Consider the following 18,651-nt stretch of genomic DNA (forward strand, 5'->3'; position numbering starts at 1 on the left):
CCTACCTACCTACCTACCTACCTACCTACCTACCTGTCTGCCTGCCTGCCTGCCTACCTACCTACCTACCTACCTACCTGTCTGCCTGCCTGCCTGCCTACCTGCCTGCCTACCTACCTGCCTACCTGCCTACTTAACTGCCTACCTACCTACCTACCTGTCTGCCTGCCTGCCTGCTTGCTTGCCTACCTGCCTACCTACCTACCTACCTACCTACCTACCTACCTGTCTGCCTGCCTGCCTGCCTGCCTACCTGCCTGCCTACCTACCTGCCTGCCTGCCTACCTACCTACCTACCTACCTACCTACCTACCTGTCTGCCTGCCTGCCTGCTTGCTTGCCTACCTGCCTACCTACCTACCTACCTACCTACCTACCTACCTACCTACCTACCTACCTACCTACCTACCTACCTACCTACCTACCTACCTACCTGCCTACCTTCCAACCTACCTACCTGCCTGCCTGCCAGCCTTCCTACCTGCCTGCCTGCCTACCTACCTACCCAACCAACCAACCAATCTACCTACCTACCTACCTACCTTAGCTACCTATCGACTGAAGGAGCCGATTAATTTACTAATGTTACTGTTGAGTTGGTTCACCTGATAATGTAGCCACGGCTAGGATCAGTTGTGACGAGAATAAAAGATAGATGGCTTATTTGATGTTTGACTGCCCGCCTTTAGCCTATCATTAGAACACTTTTTTTCTCTTTGATTCCAGAGAGAAGGAAGACGATCTTGAAAGGCGATTCGAGTTGCTGAATAGAGAGCTGAGAGCTATGATGGCCATAGAAGGTGAGTCGCGGATTAAACTACACCACTCAAATAACCTTGTAAGGGAGGCTACACATCTTGCTACATGGTTTCATTCAGGGGAAATAAGTTTTTCACCGCTGGGCTTGTGTAAAGCCATTGGTTTAGACATGAGTTGTAAAAGACAAGTAAATTGATATCGTTAAAGTGAGCAGCCGTATGCCCCTATGTAAGCTGTCACTTGTCATTCTGTTTGGACCAACCACACTCTGGGCCCCGTGTATTGCCCACCCTCACACTTGCCATTCTATTTGGACCAACCACATTCTGGGCCCCGTGTATTGCGTGGCCACCCTCACACTTGTCATTCTATTTGGACCAACCACATTCTGGGCCTCGTGTATTGCCCACCCTCACACTTGCCATTCTATTTGGACCAACCACATTCTGGGCCCCGTGTATTGCGTGGCCACCCTCACACTTGTCATTCTATTTGGACCAACCACATTCTGGGCCCCGTGTATTGCCCACCCTCACACTTGTCATTCTATTTGGACCAACCACATTCTGGGCCCCGTGTATTGTCCACCCTCACACTTGCCGTTCTATTTGGACCAACCACACTCTGGGCCCCGTGTATTGCCCACCCTCACACTTGCCATTCTGTTTGGACCAACCACACTCAGGGCCCCGTGTATTGCCCACCCCCACACTTGCCATTCTATTTGGACCAACCACACTCTGGGCCCCGTGTATTGCCCACCCTCACACTTGCCATTCTATTTGGACCAACCACACTCTGGGCCCCGTGTATTGCCCACCCCCACACTTGCCATTCTATTTGGACCAACCACACTCTGGGCCCCGTGTATTGCGTGGCCACCCTCACACTTGCCATTCTATTTGGACCAACCACACTCTGGGCCCCGTGTATTGCCCACCCTCACACTTGCCATTCTATTTGGACCAACCACACTCTGGGCCTCGTGTATTGCCCACCCTCACACTTGCCATTCTATATGTACCAACCACACTCTGGGCCCCGTGTATGGCGTGGCCGCCCCCACCCATTGATCGCGGGTGTGGCAAGTGGGAACATAGCTGGCAGCGCAAACAATGGGAGGCGAAACTACCACAACAGGCTCCCCGGGGCTTCTGGTGGGAAAACTCATTAGAGTTACAGTACTTGCAGGATCACTAGCTCAGTCTTAGAGGGTGGGCTCCTTCCTCCAAGTAGTGTCCGTCAGTCGGTTGTTTCAGTCATGTCACTTTTTAGGTCCAGTTTTAGGTCACTGTTAGGTCCAGTTTTAGGTCACAGTTAGGTCCAGTTTTAGGTCACTGTTAGGTCCAGTTTTAGGTCACTGTTAGGTCCAGTTTTAGGTCACTGTTAGGTCCAGTTTTAGGTCACTGTTAGGTCCAGTTTTATGTCACTGTTGGGTCCAGTTTTATGTCACTGTTAGGTCCAGTTTTATATCTAACTATAGGTCCAGTTTTATATCAAACTGTAGGTCCAGTTTTATGTCACTGTTATGTCCAGTTTTAGGTCACTGTTAGGTCCAGTTTTATGTCACTGATGGGTCCAGTTTTAGGTCACTGTTGGGTCCAGTTTTATATCAAACTGTAGGTCCAGTTTTAGGTCACTGTGACGTATATTTTCTATACATGATATCAACGTGTGAATATTCACATACACAAAGGTTGTTGAGTAGCGCGCTGTGTGTGTTTGTGTGTGTGTGCGTGTGTGTGTGTGTATGCTGTCTATAGTTGCGCAGAAAGATTGCGTTATAAATTGGCCTTTGAGACGAGAGCCCTTCATTGGCTGGCCTGTATAAAACTGGCCATTGGTGTGGTGGTTTAATTGTTGTGATGATGTGGACGCTGAGCTCCTACATCCATCAGCGGATTAGATCTTTGAGCTGGCCTGTGTTTGATAGGAAATCAATGAAGATTCTTTCTTCTGCCTCTACACGTTTAATGGACTTTACCTAGCTGATTAGAGGAGGTGGCTTACTTAGATGGCTTTAGGATGGCATGTTCTAACAATACTAGTTACAGTAGATGCTTACATAACTAGTTACTAGCACATGCTTACATAACTAGTTACTAACACATGCTTACATAACTAGTTACTAACACATGCTTACATAACTAGTTACCAACACATGCTTACATAACTAGTTACTAACACATGCTTACATAACTCGTTACTAACACATGCTTACATAACTGGTTACCAACACATGCTTACATAACTAGTTACTAACACATGCTTACATAACTAGTTACCAACACATGCTTACATAACTAGTTACTAACACATGCTTACATAACTCGTTACTAACACATGCTTACATAACTAGTTACTAACACATGCTTACATAACTAGTTACTAACACATGCTTACATAACTAATTCCGCCGCCTGATACGCTAATTTGACTGGCCACAACTTTTGGCCATTTATTTCAGCGTGTGGCCACTACACGTAGAAGCAAGGGTCATTTGACTGGCCACAACTTTTGGCCATTTACTTTAGTGTGTGGCCACCACACGTAAAAGCAAGGGTCATTTGACTGGCCACAACTTTTGGCCATTTACTTTAGTGTGTGGCCACCACACGTAAAAGCAAGGGTCATTTGACTAGCCACAACTTTTGGCCAGTTATTTCAGTGTGTGGCCACCATACGTAAAAGCGAGGGTCATTTGACTGGCCACAACTTTTGGCCAGTTATTTCAGTGTGTGGCCACTACACGTAGAAGCAAGGGTCATTTGACTGGCCACAACTTTTGGCCAGTTATTTCAGTGTGTGGCCACTACACGTAGAAGCAAGGGTCAAATAGGTGATGAACTAGGGCTCGAAGGAAACAATGAAGTCATGACCGGCAGATGAGGCTAGCCTGGGAGCCAAGGCCATATGCTGTCTTTAGATCGTGTTTCCGTTGGGGAAGGACACCAGTCATGTCCTGTCACCCCGGCCCAGTCCGTTAATGGCGAGCCGTCCAGGGGAAAGTTGATACATCCCCCCATTGTCTTGTGGCGTCGACTTGTGTCATGCTGATTGTTCTGGGGAAGCTGTCCATGCTAGCCTCCCTTTGTCGTCACGTGGTGGCCTGCGTGGAGCTCGCCACGTGCCGAGACGTGCAGCCAATCTCGGGGACGCGGCTAAAGGACTTGATCAGAGAAGTTTTTTCTCGCAGACTTGGATAGCCAGGGTACACATTTTTCTCTCATCAAATGCCGTCAACATGCACATTCAACTGAGCGCTACACCGCATGCCCACTTAGTCCTGCCATGTTGGAATGATATCTTGAGGTGGGGAAATACTTATCTGTATTGCCGTCCTCTCCTGGCTAGCGATGCCTGCCGGAGACAGGCGACTGAACGCTGGCCCACCTGTCGTCTGCCGGTCTCAGATTCCTTACTCACCGCTGGACTGTGGGACCCCGCCGTCTATTTGTGTGCTGTACAGATTTGGTTCCACGGGCTTGTCAAACGGTCCATCTTCCCGTCCTAATCCGCCTAGCTGTTCCCCTCGACACAGTGATGGATGGCAGGACAACTGGCGTGTATCGGCTCGTGCCGCCTCGATACATGCAGCCAATGATGGGACAAGTATCTGGCTAGATACATGCAGCCCGTGTTGGGACAAGTATCTGGCTAGATGTTGTATCTGGCTAGATACATGCAGCCAGTGTTGGGACAAGTATCTGGCTAGATGTTGTATCTGGCTAGATACATGCATCCAGTGTTGGGACAAGTATCTGGCTAGATGTTGTATCTGGCTAGATACATGCATCCAGTGTTGGGACAAGCATCTGGCTAGATACATGCAGCCAGTGGTGGGACAAGTATCTGGCTAGATGTTGTATCTGGCTAGATACATGCATCCAGTGTTGGGACAAGTATCTGGCTAGATGTTGTATCTGGCTAGATACATGCATCCAGTGTTGGGACAAGTATCTGGCTAGATACATGCAGCCAGTGTTGGACAAGTATCTGGCTAGATACATGCAGCCAGTGGTGGGACAAGTATCTGGCTAGATACATGCAGCCAGTGGTGGGACAAGTATCTGGCTAGATGTTGTATCTGGCTAGATACATGCAGCCAGTGTTGGGACAAGTATCTGGCTAGATACATGCAGCCAGTGTTGGACAAGTATCTGGCTAGATACATGCAGCCAGTGGTGGGACAAGTATCTGGCTAGATACATGCAGCCAGTGGTGGGACAAGTATCTGGCTAGATGTTGTATCTGGCTAGATACATGCATCCAGTGTTGGGACAAGTATCTGGCTAGATGTTGTATCTGGCTAGATACATGCATCCAGTGTTGGGACAAGTATCTGGCTAGATACATGCAGCCAGTGTTGGACAAGTATCTGGCTAGATACATGCAGCCAGTGGTGGGACAAGTATCTGGCTAGATACATGCAGCCAGTGGTGGGACAAGTATCTGGCTAGATACATGCAGCCAGTGTTGGACAAGTATCTGGCTAGATACATGCAGCCAGTGTTGGGACAAGTATCTGGCTAGATACATGCAGCCAGTGGTGGGACAAGTATCTGGCTAGATACATGCAGCCAGTGGTGGGACAAGTTTCTGGCTAGATACATGCAGCCAGTGTTGGACAAGTATCTGGCTAGATACATGCAGCCAGTGGTGGGACAAGTATCTGGCTAGATACATGCAGCCAGTGGTGGGACAAGTATCTGGCTAGATACATGCAGCCAGTGGTGGGACAAGTATCTGGCTAGATACATGCAGCCAGTGTTGGACAAGTATCTGGCTAGATACATGCAGCCAGTGTTGGGACAAGTATCTGGCTAGATACATGCAGCCAAATTTGGGACAAGTATCTGGCTAGATACATGCAGCCATGCAGCCAGTGTTGGGACAAGTATCTGGCTAGATGTTGTATCTGGCTAGATACATGCAGCCAGTGGTGGGACAAGTATCTGGCTAGATACATGCAGCCAGTGTTGGACAAGTATCTGGCTAGATACATGCAGCCAGTGTTGGGACAAGTATCTGGCTAGATACATGCAGCCAGTGTTGGACAAGTATCTGGCTAGATACATGCAGCCAATGGTGGGACAAGTATCTGGCTAGATACATGCAGCCAGTGGTGGGACAAGTATCTGGCTAGATACATGCAGCCAGTGTTGGACAAGTATCTGGCTAGATACATGCAGCCAGTGTTGGGACAAGTATCTGGCTAGATACATGCAGCCAGTGTTGGACAAGTATCTGGCTAGATACATGCAGCCAGTGGTGGGACAAGTATCTGGCTAGATACATGCAGCCAGTGGTGGGACAAGTATCTGGCTAGATACATGCAGCCAGTGTTGGGACAAGTATCTGGCTAGATACATGCAGCCAGTGGTGGGACAAGTATCTGGCTAGATACATGCAGCCTGTGGTGGGACAAGTATCTGGCTAGATACATGCAGCCAGTGGTGGGACAAGTATCTGGCTAGATACATGCAGCCAGTGTTGGACAAGTATCTGGCTAGATACATGCAGCCAGTGTTGGGACAAGTATCTGGCTAGATACATGCAGCCAGTGTTGGGACAAGTATCTGGCTAGATACATGCATCCAGTGTTGGACAAGTATCTGGCTAGATACATGCAGCCAGTGTTGGGACAAGTATCTGGCTAGATACATGCAGCCAGTGGTGGGACAAGTATCTGGCTAGATACATGCAGCCAGTGTTGGACAAGTATCTGGCTAGATACATGCTGCCAGTGTTGGGACAAGTATCTGGCTAGATACATGCAGCCAGTGGTGGGACAAGTATCTGGCTAGATACATGCAGCCAAATTTGGGACAAGTATCTGGCTAGATACATGCTGCCATGCAGCCAGTGTTGGGACAAGTATCTGGCTAGATACATGCAGCCAGTGGTGGGACAAGTATCTGGCTAGATACATGCAGCCAGTGTTGGGACTAGTATCTGGCTAGATGTTGTATCTGGCTAGATACATGCAGCCAGTGGTGGGACAAGTATCTGGCTAGATACATGCAGCCAGTGTTGGACAAGTATCTGGCTAGATACATGCAGCCAGTGTTGGGACAAGTATCTGGCTAGATACATGCAGCCAGTGTTGGACAAGTATCTGGCTAGATACATGCAGCCAGTGTTGGGACAAGTATCTGGCTAGATACATGCAGCCAGTGGTGGGACAAGTATCTGGCTAGATACATGCAGCCAGTGTTGGGACAAGTATCTGGCTAGATACATGCAGCCAAATTTGGGACAAGTATCTGGCTAGATACATGCAGCCAAATTTGGGACAAGTATCTGGCTAGATACATGCAGCCAGTGGTGGGACAAGTATCTGGCTAGATACATGCAGCCAGTGTTGGGACTAGTATCTGGCTAGATGTTGTATCTGGCTAGATACATGCAGCCAGTGGTGGGACAAGTATCTGGCTAGATACATGCAGCCAGTGTTGGACAAGTATCTGGCTAGATACATGCAGCCAGTGTTGGGACAAGTATCTGGCTAGATACATGCAGCCAGTGTTGGACAAGTATCTGGCTAGATACATGCAGCCAGTGTTGGGACAAGTATCTGGCTAGATACATGCAGCCAGTGGTGGGACAAGTATCTGGCTAGATACATGCAGCCAGTGTTGGGACAAGTATCTGGCTAGATGTTGTATCTGGCTAGATACATGCAGCCAGTGTTGGGACAAGTATCTGGCTAGATACATGCAGCCAGTGTTGGGACAAGTATCTGGCTAGATACATGCAGCCAGTGGTGGGACAAGTATCTGGCTAGATACATGCAGCCAGTGTTGGGACAAGTATCTGGCTAGATACATGCAGCCAGTGGTGGGACAAGTATCTGGCTAGATACATGCAGCCAGTGTTGGGACAAGTATCTGGCTAGATAAGATACATGCAGCCAAATTTGGGACAAGTATCTGGCTAGATACATGCAGCCATGCAGTCAGTGTTGGGACAAGTATCTGGCTAGATACATGCAGCCAGTGTTGGGACTAGTATCTGGCTAGATGTTGTATCTGGCTAGATACATGCAGCCAGTGGTGGGACAAGTATCTGGCTAGATACATGCAGCCAGTGTTGGACAAGTATCTGGCTAGATACATGCAGCCAGTGTTGGGACAAGTATCTGGCTAGATACATGCAGCCAGTGGTGGGACAAGTTTCTGGCTAGATACATGCAGCCAGTGTTGGACAAGTATCTGGCTAGATACATGCAGCCAGTGTTGGGACAAGTATCTGGCTAGATACATGCAGCCAGTGGTGGGACAAGTATCTGGCTAGATACATGCAGCCAGTGTTGGGACAAGTATCTGGCTAGATACATGCAGCCAGTGTTGGGACAAGATAAAGCTAGATCTAGTTCAGATGTTGAATACTGCTGGCTTGCTTTTAAGTCTAATTTTTTCTAGTTCTAGATTTAGAACTATTCTAGAACCTAGATAGATAAATCCCATGCATTCTCGAATAAGATGATCATTGAAGCTAAAAAGCAAAAATTTATATTTTTAGATTTGTTTTTAGAATTGTTTTTATTTTTAACTAATTAATTTTGGTTTGACCTAGATTCTAGATTGACTTTCGCTTCTTCCGACAGCTGATCTCCAGATCTAGAGACATGTGTTGTATACTCAAATTAGAAAAACTGTTGAAAATTGATAATAGTGTTGGAACTATATAAAAATAGCAAACGGACGTCTCGTTAAAGCTATAGCCGACAGAAAATGGGCTCTATAATGCGTTAAACTTTTGAATCGGCAAAAAAAATCTTCGATGGAAGCCGCCATTTATGTTTTAAAAAATAAATAAAGTCATTGTTCTGAACTTTTACAATTAAAGTGGCGTGTATCCCTATGAACTTATCAATAAATTAATTAACGTCATTAAAAAATGTGTGATTAATAGTTTAGTCAAAAAGAACATAATTCTCTACCTAAACACGCATTTTACAGTTCTACATGGCTACAGGACATTACTCCCCCCCCGGACATTTCCCCCCGGACATCCCCCCCCCCGTATTTACCCCCCTGGGGAATTCCCCCCCCCCTTCCCATCCTCCAAAATAGAATCCTGATTCTAACTCTATACCTATATATTACCTTAATCCTAACCTTAAGACAAATACGAAAAACCTAAGAATTCACCTCACCCTAAAATTAACCCAAATCTAGACATTGATCCAAGCCTAATCCTAACCCTAGCCCTAACCATAGCCCTGACCTAGCTGAACCTTAAGCTATGCCCGGGGGGGGGGGGGGTAATGTCCTACTTGGCGGGGGATAATTAACAGGGGGTAATTACTCCGAGGGGGGGGGGGGGGTAATGCCCTATTACCGTTCTACATATAGTGCAGTTTCTCTCATGTAACCAGACAAACAAACAAATATACAAACTTGTAGACAACTTGAGTTTTTTTAGTATATATAAAGTTTTGGTGTATATAAATCATATTCATACATATATCTATATTGTATCGCTGGTGGTAGTGTGTCAGTCATTCCGCCATTCCGTCATCGCTATAGATTTTGGAACCATATAAGTGAACATCGCACCATTTAGTGCTTTTCAGTGCATCGCATTATGTTAAGCAATAGAGTAGGGTTTGTTTATATAACAACTTAAATTTATTTTATAGTTGCCACTGTTTTTATGCTTTTGCATAACGTAAAGAAAATATTAAATACACGCACATTGCTAAAACATATTAAAAGGATCAATGTCAAATATCATTTTCGTTTAGATTCCTAGAAAAAGTGGATACATTTTAATAATAATAGGGTCGAAAAAAAGAATTAATTAAACTGTTTTGTAATATTTCAAGGGAGGTAATTTAAAAAATAAATTCAACTCACGCTAATAAAAAAAATGTGAATGCAAAATCTACGGACCTCCAAGAAGGAATAATTGTTGCAATAATATAATTAGCAAAATGTGAATGCAAATTTATGAGTGTTTTCTTTTGTGTTTGTGTGTTGCGTTTGTGTTTTCGTTTGTGTTTGCATTGTGTTCGTTTGAATTGTGTTTGTGTTTTCTTTTGTGTTTGTGTTCTTTGTGTTTTCTTTTGTGTTTGTGTTTTTATTTGTGTTGTGTTTGTGTTGCGTTTGTGTTGCGTTTTATTTGTGTTGCGTTTGCGTTTGTGTTGTGTTTAGTTTTGTTCTGTTCCCAAGTTGGTACATTTAAAAAAGATTTACCGTGGCGGAGCACGGGTATGCAGCTAGTACATAATATATTGTGTATTTTTCTCGCTTGTAGACTGGCAGAAAACAGAAGCACAGAAGCGCAGAGAGCGGCTACTGCTTGATGAGTTGGTAACGGTGGTTAATAAAAGAGACGAACTTGTTCAGCATCTGGATTCTCAGGAACGGGCGTAAGTAGCAGCTGATGTATGGCTGCATTTGCCAGCGTTAGTTTAGCCCTGTTTCTCCGTCATTTGCTGTATTTATCAACTAACTATTGGTGTCTATAAAACTAAAGCCGTAACAAAGGTTTCTGTAAGCAAGTTCTTTTTTCCACTGAAGATGTAGTTGCGGACTATAGATTTCTGCTGTGTATCATTCCCACAGTCGGTCTAGCATCAGTTTCCCACTGGCCGTCCGGTCCCTTATATAGCATGTTTCTAATTATAGAGGTAACTCAAACCTTTTGTCCCTCCCTACCCCGGGATACGAGGCCCCGTACTGTACATAGAGCGTATGGCCCTCGTCGGCATGAGAACAGCCCGTTGATGCCGTGAAGAGGGCTAATGGCTGTATTCTGGCTCGTGTTTGTTCAACCTTGACGTCAACAGTCTCGCCTTACCCGCTTCGTGCTCGCTTCTCCCTCGGTCTGTCTGCTCTGTTAAATTGTCATGCTCCTCTTTTGTCTGTCTCGGTAGGGACTGTTAAATTGTCATGCCTAGCCCACTACCTTTTTAGATTCCTGTCACCACACTGCCTGCCTCACCAATTCTATATCACCACACTGCCTGTCCCACCAATTCTATATCACCACACTGCCTGTCCCACCAATTCTATATCACCACACTGCCTGTCCCACCAATTCTATATCACCACACTGTCTGCCCCACCAATTCTATATCACCACACTGCCTGTCCCACCAATTCTATATCACCACACTGCCTGCCCCACCAATTCTATATCACCACACTGCCTGTCCCACCAATTCTATATCACCACACTGCCTGTCCCACCAATTCTATATCACCACACTGTCTGCCCCACCAATTCTATATCACCACACTGCCTGTCCCACCAATTCTATATCACCACACTGCCTGTCCCACCAATTCTATATCACCACACTGTCTGCCCCACCAATTCTATATCACCACACTGCCTGTCCCACCAATTCTATATCACCACACTGCCTGTCCCACCAATTCTATATCACCACACTGCCTGTCCCACCAATTCTATATCACCACACTGCCTGTCCCACCAATTCTATATCACCACACTGCCTGTCCCACCAATTCTATATCACCACACTGCCTGTCCCACCAATTCTATATCACCACACTGCCTGTCCCACCAATTCTATATCACCACACTGCCTGTCCCACCAATTCTATATCACCACACTGCCTGTCTCACCAATTCTATATCACCACACTGCCTGTCCTTGCCACCAAATATTAAGGTTTGAATAAAAGTTCAACTATTGACGAAATAAAAGTAAAAAGTAAAGTTTCCCTTTCAAACCTGACGGTCTTTGGGGCAAGTGAAGTAGAGTTCACTTGTTTCTGTGAAATCGGCATATGAAGAGATAGTATGGTCAGCACTATGCCCAGCCGCCTTTACTTTCCCTAATGTGGGTTAGGTACCCATCATAGTTGGGTGGACTCAGGGACGGTCTACTGACTTGAACCCGGATTCGAACTCGAGACTTACGGGTTAGCAGTCCAGCTCTCTACCGCTAGACCACTCCGTCCCACCATTGACGAACTATAACTTTAAATAAACTGGTAGTGATCTCCCCTAAACTTTCTCGAATAATCTTATATAAAACAACAGGGGATGGTAACTGGGGATATAGTTATGATTTTTAATCCATTTTAAATACTGAAACTTTTAAAAATAGAATAGAATCTCAGTAAAAAACAATTGCGCACCAAGCGAACGCCTAATAAAGGTGTGTATAATGGTGCGCAATAGTATTAGTACTTTAAAAATTTACATTAGTTTTTTGAGAAATCGGAAGTAGCGTAAATTACTACTTCCAGTCAACGGAAATTACTCAAAATTTAACAGAAGGTAGAGAATTAGATCTTTTACTTACATGTGAAATTTCATTTATCTATCTGAAATAGTACTCAAGTTATAGGCTTTTGAAAAATTCAAAGTAGAAAAAGTACCACTTCCGGTTGTCGGAAATCGCTCAAAAGTTGATACGGATCTACGATTTTGATAAAATACTTATATATGAAATTTCATCAACCTAGCTGTAACGGTACTCAAGTTATCGTGTTTACACACGGACAGACACACACACAGACAGACACACACACACAGACATACGGACAAGATTGCAAAATTATGTTTTTCCGTATCAGTGAGGTGTAAAACGTCGAGATTTGTAAAAATCTCGATTTTTTTTTTTGCACGATTACAATACTTTCTCTATACTACGTATATACGAGAAAGTAAAAAAACCATTTGTTTTCCAGGATTGAAGATGACGAAATTTTGGACCAGAAAATTTCCTCTGGTCTTCTCACCCTCAAGGACGATGATAAAAGCTGCAGTGTACAGTAAATGGTGGACCACAGCAGGCTGTATGGTGGACCACAGCAGGCTGTACAGTGGACCACAGCAGGCTGTACAGTAAATGGTGGACCACAGCAGGCTGTACAGTAAATGGCGGACCACAGCAGGCTGTACAGTAAATGATGGACCACAGCAGGCTGTACAGTAAATGGTGGACCACAGCAGGCTGTACAGTAAATGGTGGACCACAGCAGGCTGTACAGTAAATGGTGGACCACAGCAGGCTGTATGGTGGACCACAGCAGGCTGTACAGTAAATGATGGACCACAGCAGGCTGTACAGTAAATGGTGGACCACAGCAGGCTGTACAGTAAATGGTGGACCACAGCAGGCTGTACAGTAAATGGTGGACCACAGCAGGCTGTATGGTGGACCACAGCAGGCTGTACAGTAAATGGTGGACCACAGCAGGCTGTACAGTAAATGGTGGACCACAGCAGGCTGTACAGTAAATGGTGGACCACAGCAGGCTGTACAGTAAATGGTGGACCACAGCAGGCTGTACAGTAAATGGTGGACCACAGCAGGCTGTATGGTGGACCACAGCAGGCTGTATGGTGGACCACAGCAGGCTGTACAGTAAATGGTGGACCACAGCAGGCTGTATGGTGGACCACAGCAGGCTGTATGGTGGACCACAGCAGGCTGTACAGTAAATGGTGGACCACAGCAGGCTGTACAGTAAATGGTGGACCACAGCAGGCTGTATGGTGGACCACAGCAGGCTGTATGGTGGACCACAGCAAGCTGTATGGTGGACCACAGCAGGCTGTACAGTAAATGGTGGACCACAGCAGGCTGTACAGTAAATGGTGGACCACAGCAGGCTGTATGGTGGACCACAGCAGGCTGTATGGTGGACCACAGCAGGCTGTATGGTGGACCACAGCAGGCTGTATGGTGGACCACAGCAGGCTGTACAGTAAATGGTGGACCACAGCAGGCTGTACAGTAAATGGTGGACCACAGCAGGCTGTACATTAAATGGTGGACCACAGCAGGCTGTACAGTAAATGGTGGACCACAGCAGGCTGTTGCAAATATCTTTAAATGTACCACAATGGTACATGACTTGTCTGTGTGATGGCGATGTAGCATTTCCTATTTATGAACGTTTGTATGGCTTAATATTGTTGGGCTGAAAGCTTTGAGCTTGATAGAGGTAATGAGAGGTTTTGGTTCACTTGGTCAGGTGACTTGTTTCTGTAAAGCTGGTTGGTCAGTTGATTTGTGTCTGTAATGTTGGTTGGTCAGTTGATTTGTGTCTGTAATGTTGGTTGGTCAGTTGATTTGTATCTGTAATGCTGGTTGGTCAGTTGATTTGTGTCTGTAATGTTGGTTGGTCAGTTGATTTGTGTCTGTAATGTTGGTTGGTCAGTTGATTTGTGTCTGTAATGTTGGTTGGTCAGTTGATTTGTATCTGTAATGTTGGTTGGTCAGTTGATTTGTGTCTGTAATGTTGGTTGGTCAGTTGATTTGTATCTGTAATGTTGGTTGGTCAGTTGATTTGTGTCTGTAATGTTGGTTGGTCAGTTGATTTGTATCTGTAATGTTGGTTGGTCAGTTGATTTGTGTCTGTAATGCTGGTTGGTCAGTTGGTTTTAATGCTCGCCTACTTGGTGTAAAAGCTTTGTTTTTGTGTGAAATTATCTTACACTCCAATTTTTTCCCAGTTTGTCTGGGCGTTGCCAAGGTTTACTCCTGTTGTCTTTTATTGCTGACCATCAATAATAATTAGACTAGCATATAGGTGACCATCATAGCTGGTGGACTTTAGGCTAGCCTATGGCTGACCATCTGGTGGACCTTAGGCTAGCCTGTGGCTGACCATCTGGTGGACCTTAGGCTAGCCTGTGGCTGACCATCTGGTGGACCTTAGGCTAGCCTGTGGCTGACCATCTGGTGGACCTATGGCTGACCATCTGGTGGACCTATGGCTGACCATCTGGTGGACCTATGGCTGACCATCTGGTGGACCTTAGGCTAGCCTATGGCTGACCATCTGGTGGACCTGTGGCTGACCATCTGGTGGACCTTAGGCTAGCCTGTGGCTGACCATCTGGTGGACCTTAGGCTAGCCTGTGGCTGACCATCTGGTGGACCTGTGGCTGACCATCTGGTGGACCTTAGGCTAGCCTGTGGCTGACCATCTGGTGGACCTGTGGCTGACCATCTGGTGGACCTTAGGCTAGCCTGTGGCTGACCATCTGGTGGACCTATGGCTGACCATCTGGTGGACCTATGGCTGACCATCTGGTGGACCTATGGCTGACCATCTGGTGGACCTTAGGCTAGCCTATGGCTGACCATCTGGTGGACCTGTGGCTGACCATCTGGTGGACCTTAGGCTAGCCTGTGGCTGACCATCTGGTGGACCTTAGGCTAGCCTGTGGCTGACCATCTGGTGGACCTGTGGCTGACCATCTGGTGGACCTTAGGCTAGCCTGTGGCTGACCATCTGGTGGACCTTAGGCTAGCCTGTGGCTGACCATCTGGTGGACCTGTGGCTGACCATCTGGTGGACCTTAGGCTAGCCTGTGGCTGACCATCTGGTGGACCTATGGCTGACCATCTGGTGGACCTATGGCTGACCATCTGGTGGACCTATGGCTGACCATCTGGTGGACCTATGGCTGACCATCTGGTGGACCTATGGCTGACCATCTGGTGGACCTTAGGCTAGCCTGTGGCTGACCATCTGGTGGACCTAAGGCTAGCCTGTGGCTGCTATCCAGCTTCCAGCGTGTTCTAATTGTGGTGCCTTTGTTTCTGTGAGTCTGGCCTGTAAGGCTTTGTTTATTTGTGCAATTGTGTGCCCTCAGCACTCCCAGCTCTATTCATGTGATATTATTGTAAATAGACTGCTTGATGTCAACTATTTGGATGCAGTGTAATGTCGTTGCCATGTCATGTATACAGATTTCAGCCATATTCGGGATCTTCTTTGTTGTTTTACATTAGTCAGCTGTTTTATTTCATGGTGTTGCCTGTCTTTTATGGTAACTCACTTTCAGTTGATTGCAATACATTGTTTTTCTTTCTTCTAGCAGCAGTGTTTCATCTATAAATTCCACCCATAACCCCCCTTTCCCGAGGGAAAAAATTTCCAAGTAGATGAGAACTCTCTTGGTGCCAGGCATGAAGGCTTCCAGCCTCAAACTTACTCGTCACACCATCATAGCTGCAACACACAATCATTTCTTACAGTGAGCCTTGCCTCTTTAAATAGCTGCAACACACAATCATTTCTTACAGTGAGCTTTGCCTCTTTAAATAGCTGCAACACACAGTCATTTCTTACAGTGAGCTTTGCCTCTTTAAATAGCTGCAACACACAATCATTTCTTACAGTGAGCTTTGCCTCTTTAAATAGCTACAACACACAATCATTTCTTACAGTGAGCCTTGCCTCTTTAAATAGCTGCAACACACAATCATATCTTACAGTGAGCTTTGCGTCTTTAAATAGCTGCAACACACAATCATTTCTTTCAGTGAGCTTTGCCTCTTTTAGAATTCTTTCCCATCTCCCTGCTATGGGCTACTGTTGTTTATAGTGTTTAGTGTGCTACATGTAGCCAGACACCACTGTGTGCTACATGTAGCCAGACACCACTGTGTGCTACATGTAGCCAGACACCACTGTGTGCTACATGTAGCCAGACACCACTGTGTGCTACATGTAGCCAGACACCACTGTGTGCTACATGTAGCCAGACTGTGCTACATGTAGCCAGACACCACTGTGTGCTACATGTAGCCAGACTGTGCTACATGTAGCCAGATCCCACTGTGTGCTACATGTAGCCAGACTGTGCTACATGTAGCCAGTCACCACTGGGTGCTACATGTAGCCAGACCCCACTGGGTACTACATGTAACCAGACCCCACTGGGTGCTACATGTAGCCAGACCCCACTGGGTGCTACATGTAGCCAGACACCACTGTGTGCTACATGTAGCCAGACACCACTGTGTGCTACATGTAGCCAGACACCACTGTGTGCTACATGTAGCCAGACCCCACTGTGTGCTACATGTAGCCAGACACCACTGTGTGCTACATGTAGCCAGACACCACTGTGTGCTACATGTAGCCAGACACCACTGTGTGCTACATGTAGCCAGACACCACTGTGTGCTACATGTAGCCAGACCCCACTGGGTGCTACATGTAGCCAGACACCACTGTGTGCTACATGTAGCCAGACACCACTGTGTGCTACATGTAGCCAGACCCCACTGGGTGCTACATGTAGCCAGACTGTGCTACATGTAGCCAGACACCACTGTGTGCTACATGTAGCCAGACCCCACTGTGTGCTACATGTAGCCAGACACCACTGTGTGCTACATGTAGCCAGACTGTGCTACATGTAGCCAGACCCCACTGTGTGCTACATGTAGCCAGACACCACTGTGTGCTACATGTAGCCAGACCCCACTGTGTGCTACATGTAGCCAGACTGTGCTACATGTAGCCAGACACCACTGTGTGCTACATGTAGCCAGACACCACTGTGTGCTACATGTAGCCAGACACCACTGTGTGCTACATGTAGCCAGACACCACTGTGTGCTACATGTAGCCAGACCCCACTGTGTGCTACATGTAGCCAGACACCACTGTGTGCTACATGTAGCCAGACTATGCTACATGTAGCCAGACACCACTGTGTGCTACATGTAGCCAGACACCACTGTGTGCTACATGTAGCCAGACACCACTGTGTGCTACATGTAGCCAGACACCACTGTGTGCTACATGTAGCCAGACCCCACTGTGTGCTACATGTAGCCAGACTGTGCTACATGTAGCCAGACACCACTGTGTGCTACATGTAGCCAGACACCACTGTGTGCTACATGTAGCCGGACGTTTGCCTCTGTGTGCAGCAACTTACTTTCTATTTATAGACACGCCTTGACGATGTTGCTAAACTTTGTCCTGCTGGATCACATTTGTACTCAATAAACTATGTATCGATGGTCTTGGTCTTGTTACTTTCTCGTATAGACGAAGTATAGAGAAAGTCTTGTAATCGTGCAAAAAAAAAAAAAATCGAGATTTTTACAAATCTCGACGTTTTACACCTCACTGATACGGAAAAACATAATTTTGCAATCTTGTCCGTATGTCTGTGTGTGTGTGTGTGTGTGTCTGTGTTTAAACACGATTACTTGAGTACCGTTACAGCTATGTTGATGAAATTTCATATATAAGTATTTTATCAAAATCGTAGATCCGTATCAACTTTTGAGCGATTTCCGATAACCGGAAGTGGTACTTTTTCTCCTTTGAATTTTTCAAAAGCCTATAACTTGAGTACTATTTCAGATAGATAAATGAAATTTCACATGTAACTAAAAGATCTAATTCTCTACCTTCTATCAAATTTTGAGTAATTTCCGTTGAACGGAAGTACTAATTTACGCTATTTCCGAGTTCTCAAAAAACGCACGTAAATTTATAAAGTACTAATACTATCCCGCACTATTATGCACATTTTATTTGGCGTTCACTTGGTGTGCAATTCTTTTATCTTCGAGGTTTTATTCTATTTTAAAAAGTTTAAGTATTTAAAATGGATTAAAACTCATGTCTATATCCCGAGTTCCCATCCCCAATTTTTTTTTATATTAGAATATTCGAGAAAGTTTAGGGAAGATCACTCTCGGTTTATTTCGGGAAAAATGTCCATTAGGGGGTTTGTTATGGCATTGTCTTTCTCACATTATCTAACTGGGACAAACCATCGTATTCGGGCACTCTGATCGCTCCCTTGTGGTAAACCATTCAAGATGATAGGTCGCCTAGCATGTCACTCTTAACTTCTTAGTATTCAGTTGTTAGGCGTTCACTTAGTGTGCAATTCTTTTTTTACGAGATTCCATTCTATTATAAAAAGTTTGAGTAATTAAAAATGGATTACAAATATTGTCTATGTCCTGAGTTGCCATCCCTCATAGTTTTATATTAGAATATCCGAGAAAATTTAGGGGAGATCACTCCTGGTTTATTGTGTTATGTATCGATGGTCTTGTTGTGTTATGTCTACAGCAGCCTGGCCAACAATTAGCAATCATTTATCTTTCAAAAACATACAGGATTG

General features: G+C 45.7%; 1 protein-coding gene across 7 annotated transcripts in view; it reads left to right on the forward strand.

Annotated features, from left to right (window-relative positions):
• Positions 1-17,527, forward strand: part of LOC131943909 (EH domain-binding protein 1) — a 68,263-nt gene extending 50,736 nt beyond the window's left edge. For all 7 annotated transcript variants that reach the window (XM_059304241.1, XM_059304242.1, XM_059304244.1 and 4 more), the window contains 3 exons: positions 727-800; positions 10,024-10,138; positions 12,438-17,527. In XM_059304241.1, the coding sequence (XP_059160224.1) occupies positions 727-800; positions 10,024-10,138; positions 12,438-12,525 (277 nt within the window). In that variant the 3' untranslated portion in view covers positions 12,526-17,527. The remainder of the gene's footprint in view (positions 1-726; positions 801-10,023; positions 10,139-12,437) is intronic.
• Positions 17,528-18,651: the final 1,124 nt, after the last annotated feature.

This window comes from Physella acuta, unplaced genomic scaffold (assembly GCF_028476545.2).
Source record: "Physella acuta isolate Inbredline_101_S28 unplaced genomic scaffold, ASM2847654v3 ptg000473l, whole genome shotgun sequence".
Lineage (NCBI taxonomy): Eukaryota > Metazoa > Mollusca > Gastropoda > Physidae > Physella > Physella acuta.